The sequence below is a fragment of the Leuresthes tenuis genome, unplaced genomic scaffold (assembly GCF_036924035.1).
Source record: "Leuresthes tenuis unplaced genomic scaffold, fLeuTen1.0.hap1 SCAF_10, whole genome shotgun sequence".
In the NCBI taxonomy this organism is placed as follows: Eukaryota; Metazoa; Chordata; class Actinopteri; order Atheriniformes; family Atherinopsidae; genus Leuresthes; species Leuresthes tenuis.
Window position 1 is genome coordinate 30,150,934 of NW_027325364.1, and position 7,705 is coordinate 30,158,638.

At 38.3% G+C, this 7,705-nt stretch overlaps 1 protein-coding gene across 2 annotated transcripts; it reads right to left on the reverse strand.

Moving 5' to 3' along the window:
• Nucleotides 1-3,186: 3,186 nt before the first annotated feature.
• On the reverse strand, nucleotides 3,187-6,914 carry LOC140316877 (zinc finger protein 706-like). Of its 2 annotated transcripts, XR_011917349.1 has the most exons (4): nucleotides 6,857-6,914; nucleotides 5,776-5,924; nucleotides 3,950-4,714; nucleotides 3,187-3,825 (listed from the first exon to the last, which is right to left on the reverse strand). XR_011917349.1 is itself a non-coding variant. In XM_072394925.1 (3 exons), exons 1-3 carry the CDS (start codon nucleotides 6,909-6,911, stop codon nucleotides 4,619-4,621), a joined length of 300 nt encoding a protein of 99 aa, XP_072251026.1. In that variant the 5' UTR covers nucleotides 6,912-6,914; the 3' UTR covers nucleotides 3,187-4,618. The 2 variants fall into 2 exon arrangements, 1 of the variants encoding a protein (XP_072251026.1); XM_072394925.1 differs by having other exon boundaries at nucleotides 3,187-4,714.
• Nucleotides 6,915-7,705: the final 791 nt, after the last annotated feature.

Below are 7,705 nucleotides of genomic sequence, written 5' to 3' on the forward strand. Positions count from 1 at the left end.
GAAGGAAGGTTTCATCTTCAACTTCAGGCACTACATACAAGTATGCATATCTACATGTTTGATTGATGAAGTTACAACTATAGTTTAGAGAGAGTAAATAGAATCTTAATCAACTGAACGAGAATGTATACAAAGCCATTTTTCTTTTATATCTGTACTTGTGAAATATATAAATATATATATATATATATATATATATATATATATATATATATATATACACAAGTCTTTGCTTTTCTCTTTTATTGCTTTTCTCTTTATATCTAAATAGCGTCCTTTTTAATAATATAGCAACCTGGAAAACTAAAACATGTGCAAGGCAAGGCAAGGCGAGGCAAGGCGAGGCGAGGCGCGGCGCTTTACATAGCAGGAAAATAAATAACAGAATAAAAGGATAAAAACGTGCAAAGATATGTAGAACAAAGCAAGACAATAAAACCTTCTGTAAAATCTACTCAGCTGGAACCAGAGGTAGTGCAAGATAGAATTAATAAAATGCTTTGGTAAAAAAGGATAACACAAGTAAAAAGGAGATAATAAACACTCAAGAGTATCTATAACTCTAACCATTGGCACCCATCATCACATTTCATAGGCCTGACAAAACAAGAAAGTTTTGAGCCTTGATTTAAAAGTAGCAACATTCGGGGGACATCTAAGTGTTTCAGGGACTTTGTTCCAGAAATAAGCAGCACAATATCTGAATGATGCTTTACCATGTTTTGTCTTAGGACTATAAACCGTTAGCAGTCCCTTTCCAGATGACCTAAGGGTTCTTGATGGTTGATATGCAATAAGAAGATTTAGCAGGTATTTTGGGCCCAAACCATTTAGGGATTTGTAGACCAGCAAATTAATTTTAAATTCAACTCTCTCACACAGAGGAAGCCAGTGCAAAGATCTGAGAACTGGTGTGATGTGGTCGTATTTTTTGTTTTTTGTGAGTACCCATGCAGCTGCATTTTGAACACGCTGCAATTTTTGGATGGTTTTCTTTGGAAGGCCCATTGCAGTAGTCTAGTCTACTCGAGATAAAAGCATGGACAAGTTTTTCCAGGTCTGGCTTAGATAGAAGGTCTCTAATCCTTATATATATTTTTTAGGTGGTAAAATGCCGACTTGGTTAGTAAATTAATCTGGTTTTCAAAGTGTAAGTCAGCATCTAATATAACACCCAAGTTTCTGGCATGGTTTGTAGTCTGTTGTGATAGGGTTTTCAAATAAGCTGTGTGTAAATTATGTCACAGAAAATCTCGTCTGCAACAAGCCTTTGTCTTGTAACCTATCGTGACTATTGTGGAGGGTTGCAGAAAGGGCGGGATTTGTCTTCAGGGTAAAACAAGTTTTTGAAAAGGCCTGTTCACAAAACCAGTCAGCCCAGTAATTTTGACCCCAATGTTTATATAGTCACAAGATAAGTTCTGGGCTTCCTCCTCAGTTAAGAATGTGAGAGTTTTGGAGCTATAAAGCAAAGCAGTTTAGCTTTACTTGTGCCATTCCCACTATATAAATGACATGAAAAACTAGCTCATCAAGAGTTAAACACCTCTGGAATAGTCTTAAGTCTGTCAAAGTTTGACTGATTTTTAAGTAGTTTGCTTTTTTAGAAAGGTCAGACTTCAGGGCATCATATTTATATCATCTTAACGTCAAACTCCGGTCCTTGAGGGCCGCTGTCCTGCGGGTTTTAGATGTCTCCCTGATTCAGATTAAATGGATCTCTTCAAAAGATTGTTACATTCTGCACAAACAAGTTAATGAGGCATCAATCTGAATCAGTTGTGTTGGAGCAGGAAAATATCCAAAACCTGCAGGACAGCAGCCCTCGAGGACCTGAGTTTGACATCCCTGTCTTAACCCAAACAGTCAGGTTTTAGGCCCGTTCTTACTTCACAGCAGCTGGCTGCCATTTTGTTTTATTTATCAGTTAAAAAATAAGGACTTAATTACATCCATCCATTTTCTATACTCGCTTAATCCGTCAGTCGGGTCGCGGGGTGGTTGGAGCCTATCCTAGCGCTCATTGGGCAAGAGGCGGAGTACACCCTGGACAGGTCACCAGGACATCACAGGGCCACACAGAAACAAACAACATGCACGCTTACACTCACTCCTAAGAACAATTTTAGAGTCACCAATAAACCTAACGTGCATGATTTTGAACGGTAGGAGGAAGCCGGAGTACCCGGAGAGAACCCACACATACACGGGGAGAACACACAAGGACTTAATTCATGAAAGACAATTATTCCAACTCTAGGTTAAAGGATTAGTTTCTGGGTAGTTTCAGAGTACTAGACTTTTGTACATTCAAAAGGAAAAAGATAAAAAAAAGACAAACCATTATTTGTTCCACGAAGGGAAAATTCCAAATGTTGCAGCAGCAAATGAGTAAAGAATAGTACACAGTACAGGAATAATAGTAATAGAAAATGACAACAAAACAGCTGAGGCAAATATATTTAAATATATATGTATATATATATGGCATCATACAGCACATTATCTACAAATGCTGGTATCAGCCAGGTGATGGATTATTATTGTACATATATATATATAAAAGTATAGATCTAGATTTTATACAAATATCTACAAGTGTGTAAAATGCAGTGAACTGGAAATGTTGCACAAGTTCAGTCAATGGGAGCACTGGACACTGATTGACAGCTGCTGGAAGGAATAATCAATGATACCTCTCCCTCACGGACTTTGGGTGGAGCGACTTGTTACTGAAGGAGCTGTGTGGCGCAATGAGTGTGTCCTGGAAGGGGGAGGGGTTGCTGGCCATCATTGATAAGTTTGGCTTTATAGGTTTAAGGGGGCATCCCAGGGCAGAGCTGGCATGTCTGATCACATTGTCCAGCCTCCTCCAGTCTGTGCTGCTCCAACAGCAGACCACACCACTGAAAATGACTGATGCTTGTGGAGCTGAGTGTTAACTGACTCAAGTGAATGAAGGAAACAAGGATCTAATTATTTACATCGATTTTCCACCTTCACACGGCAAAGTATTTATAATGAACAGCACCTGCTGTCATACAAAAATAGCTTCACACAAGCAACACCTACATGCATTCACAACACTATACATTTCCAACCTATTGGGCCTCCATCCAGGCAGGAACCCGATATGGAATATCTTTACTTGTTTGAATGGGAATTAATCAAACATGAAATTATATAAAAAGACCTTTATTTAGAGGCTATACATTACATTGCATGGACAAAGATATGATTATTACAAAACTAAAAACATGGCTGGCTGTCAGTGCAGACTCTCCACTCCTACTGGACCAGTAGGTCTGTATGCATTGAAAATACTTCCGCATTATAAATGAAATCTGTCTGTTAGCATGTTATAATAGGACACTAATAAAGGAAAATTAAAAGAAGAAACTAAGAGAAAAATAAGAATCAAAACTAACTTACAGTGTAATGCAATTTAAACTAACAATGCCGGTTCAGAGTCTAGACTTTTGCACCATCGTGACTGGATAACAATACAAAGACTGCACTAGGGGAGTGTTCTATAGTAACTTGAGACGGGGCACACTGCAGAATTTAACAGTGATTAATTACTCATAAAAAAGAAGAAAAAACAAAACAGTCGTGCACACTTATGCAACATGAGTAAGATAATGAAAAACTGAGGAAACAGGAGTCGCTCATCAGAACTGTCATTTACAACACCTCAAACTGTTATCAATGAAGATACCCTTACTCTAACATATAAAAGACTTTATATAGCAGGGTTCAACCTGTTCAGTCTTGCTGCGAATAGACTCGCAGTGCCGTCTCTGGTAAATTTCCTTTAAAACTCTGCTGCCCAAAAGGATTTCCACAGGACACCAACTACATACATTATATGAAAATATATGGTGTAGACGTAGGAGCGATTTTCAATACCCGTGTAGCACAGTGTATTTAACATGTTCTTAATTTCAACAGACAAAACTTTTTTTCTTTAAAAATATCTAGCCTCAAGGGAAAACATGTAGACCAGTGCAGATTGGTTGTGGATTAAATGTGCCCTTCGAAACACGATGTGAACTTCGACATCGTGGACACATGATAATGAGCTCAAACCTGGTGCAATGTGAGTGAATCTCAAAAATAAATGAATACAGATGACAACCACCAAACAACTTTTTTAAGCTAAGTGATTATCAACTTACATCTTCAAAGCTTCTTCTGCAACAGTGGAGGAGCTGACATGGTGTCGTTGTGGCAGAGCTGGAGGACAAGCTGGTCTTGGAAGTTTAACATTTTGAAATGATCAGATACTGCAAATATTGCATACAATCAAAAATAGAGTAGATACATTTTTTGGGTGCAAGTCAAGAGAGGGTAGCTGTTTGTTGTGTATCCTCAAGCAATGACCCTGATATCATATTCTGAAAGGTGGGTGAATAAAATAAAAATGTTCTAAAAGAATAATTAGAAAAATCAAATGAAAAGGCAAGTAGGTAAGTAAAAAAACACCCACAAGCCAGCCAATCAGCTGTAGTAACAACCATAGTTGTGCGCAAGATATCAAATCTGAAACACTGAATGCAAATGCTCAGCATGTTAAGGCCCGTCCTGAAAGTGTCATACTGAGGAACAGGCGGACCCATTACGCCTCAACGCCAACTAACTCTGGGGGCATTGGGGACTTTGGATGTTTGCTTTCAAAGTGCTGCTTGAAGGTCTTCAGGTCTGGCATTTGTGTCTGAGGAGGAGGAAGAAGAAGAAAAAAAGACAAGATCAAAAAACACAGCAGGAATTAAAATGACTTTGTTGCATAACGTTCACGGTTTACAAAGCAGTTGCTGCATGCAGGCCCTGTATGCAAAATAAGCAATGGAAAGGGGAGGAACAAAGTTTGGTTCCCAAAAAGAAATGCAGCGCTGAAAGTATCCCGACTACAGAAAAGACGTTTACCAAAAACAAGTACATTGTTAACCATGTCTCACAATTGCTGCCATGAGGAAAAAAGATTCAGGTTTATCATTTAAATTCCGCACAACATCTTCTTCTGACAGACAAGTGCAGAGATCTGAATGCTACCCACCTGCTATCCAAAGCTTTGTCTGAACACAACGTTGATCAACAAGTGTATGAATCTATCGAATTTCCCTTCTGAATTCCCTGCAGCAGAGTTGTCACAGTGCTAGCATGCTTTTAGGTTTGCTGTGTTGTCACCAAATGTGCAACGTGAGAGTTTGAACAAGGATGTTTTACCCTAAACGAAAAGTTTTTCTTTCTTTTCCCCAGCTCGTTAAAAATAACTTTCTGTGAAGCCATGTTCTCCATTTAAGTGTCGCCACGGTTACTCTAGGGCAATGGAATATTTCGAAGCATATGCACTCGTGTCAATTCTGTCTTTTCTCACATCCCCACAAGCAAGGCAGAAATTATAATGTGTAACAGTGTAATTTTTACATAATATACAAATAAATCCTGTTATTATGAAGCTCCTAACGTTCAGCTAACATATTTTCATACATCATGATGAAGATGAACATCTATTGTTTTGTTCACCCTCACAAAATATGACACACAGCTGGCAATCGTAACTCATTTCAATTCAACAGCACATTGCTTATAGGTTTAATTCATTGTACAGTAAAAAAACCCAAAACAATGTACCCAATAAACTGATAACACAGCAGTGTTACTGACACCAGCTTTGAACAACAATATGTCAATTTTAAAAAGTGGGTGACCACAGCGTCCAAGTTTGAGCTCAACTTTATGGTTAAATGTTCCGTTTGCAGCTTCTGCACATACCCGACACACAGTGCACGTGTATACTAAAGCAGCCTGAGCTGCTGCCTTCTGGTCATGTCCTTTGCTCTTCTTGATGTCCGCCTGCTTTTTGGCATTTTTTTGTTGGGACTGGAACTTCTGGTGCCCACGGGCCATATCTAATGTTAAACCTGAAGGAATTATACAAGAAATTTATCAGCACACCACCATGATGATGTTAAGAAAAAAAGAAAGAAGCCATAAACAGTGAGAGACCTGTGACAACAAGTCAAAAACTGTGAAAATATGACTTAGAAGAGGGTGATGGAAATGGGAGAAAATCCCATGGGCTAAAAGTCACAGCCTTTAGATGCAAAACAGTTACACCAGCTGAGGCATTAAATGCTTAAAAATCAAGAACCCTTTCCTCATTACAATAAAAGATTCCAAAATGTGCAAGACAGCAGTGGCTGGGAAGCATCTTTCAGAACTAGGTTATTTGCCGCTTTTTAGGTCATATGGATGAAGCAATTAACTTGGAAATTTCCCCAAAGAAAATCTGACTGTAGATATATTTGAAGTTGTTATAGACAGAATGTTAGAAGTGGGTCAGTGTCAGTGGTCGTGTGATCGCTGGACAAGAGAAGCGCTAATTTACAGTAAGTTCACTTCTGTCAATCAAAGCTCAAAATGAAATATGTTGCAAAAAACTGAGTGTGACGTAAGTACAGTTTCCGCCATGTCTCTCCAAGTCTCTCTTAAGACTGGCAGAACCGCAGCCTTGGCCCAATTCTCGAGCGTTTAGTTCAACAGCAACGCTTTCAAATTACAACACTGAGAGACAATGTGGTCTAAATATTCCACTTTAGCACACAAATCAAACATACACACAAAGTTAACACTAATGTCATTTCGTACACGCTTTTCATTAGCCGGTTGCTATCGCTGTCGCTAAGTTGGCTAGCAGCTACAATAATACGAAGAGTCAGACAGTGAGTTATAATTAATATAGATAGAAGGCATAAAGAAACTTAATACAATATGTTTTAAATACATCACCAATAAGAACAGCCGTATTACTGACGACAGCCACTTAAATAAGATTGAAGAAACGACAAATGACTTATTCTAAAGCCTCCGTCAATCAGTAGTTTCGGCCTTACCGCACAAACGCGCATGCACCAACCGTACACAGAGGTGCATTCAAGGGTAGTCGGTAAAAATAACTATGGTTACTTTTGCGATAAAATTTGAATGTTCATAGATAATCTTTCCTGGTGGCTTTTGTGATTATATCGAGTGATAACAACCCGATTTATAAAAAAATATATAGCAGCCACAAAAGCGTAAAGCGGTCATTCATCCATAGCTATCTGAACAGTTAACTTTTAGATATCAGTTTCTGTATATGTGGTGTAAGCTTAGATTCCTACCACAAGGTGTCATAGTATATTTACTCGGTACATGTTCCGTTCTCACAACTGAGTGTAACCTCTAGAATACAACAGTACAGTGTGTATAATTTAAACCTGAACGTGAGATACAACACGCAAAAATACAAGTCAAATATGGATTTATAAAAATTTTTTGTATCTCGTTGCAAGGAATTCCCACAGTAAATCATCTCTTTTTACTCTTAAACCGTATACACACACACACACATATATATACATACAGTATATACATAATTATTGTATATGTCTATGCGTGTTGTAGCTCACTTTCAGGTTAATATATATATAAATAAGTAAAGTTTAAATCAAACTGGGAAGCTGTAAAAGCGGTTACCTTCTTGTTAGAATGAAATTAAATCTTGATTTTACTTGAAACTAGAAATGGCCCGTTCCAAGTCACGCCTTTCACCTTGGGATTAACCAATAGGCGAATGAGTGTCCCACCTGTTAATAGACATCTAACCAATCAGTAAGGCCAACCAAGCTTCCTTGTTTATCTGCTTCCTCAGGTGCCACAT

What these genes read in the sequence shown, in the direction of transcription:
- LOC140316877 (XM_072394925.1), bottom strand. Translation starts at nt 6,911, where the DNA reads ATGCGCGTTTGTGCGGTAAGGCCGAAACTACTGATTGACGGAGGCTTT. An exon ending in TGACGGAGGCTTTAGAATAA is followed by an intron (nt 5,925 to 6,856) that starts GTCATTTGTCGT and finishes TAATTCCTTCAG; the next exon opens with GTTTAACATTAGATATGGCC. An exon ending in ACACGTGCACTGTGTGTCGG is followed by an intron (nt 4,715 to 5,775) that starts GTATGTGCAGAA and finishes CCTCCTCCTCAG; the next exon opens with ACACAAATGCCAGACCTGAA.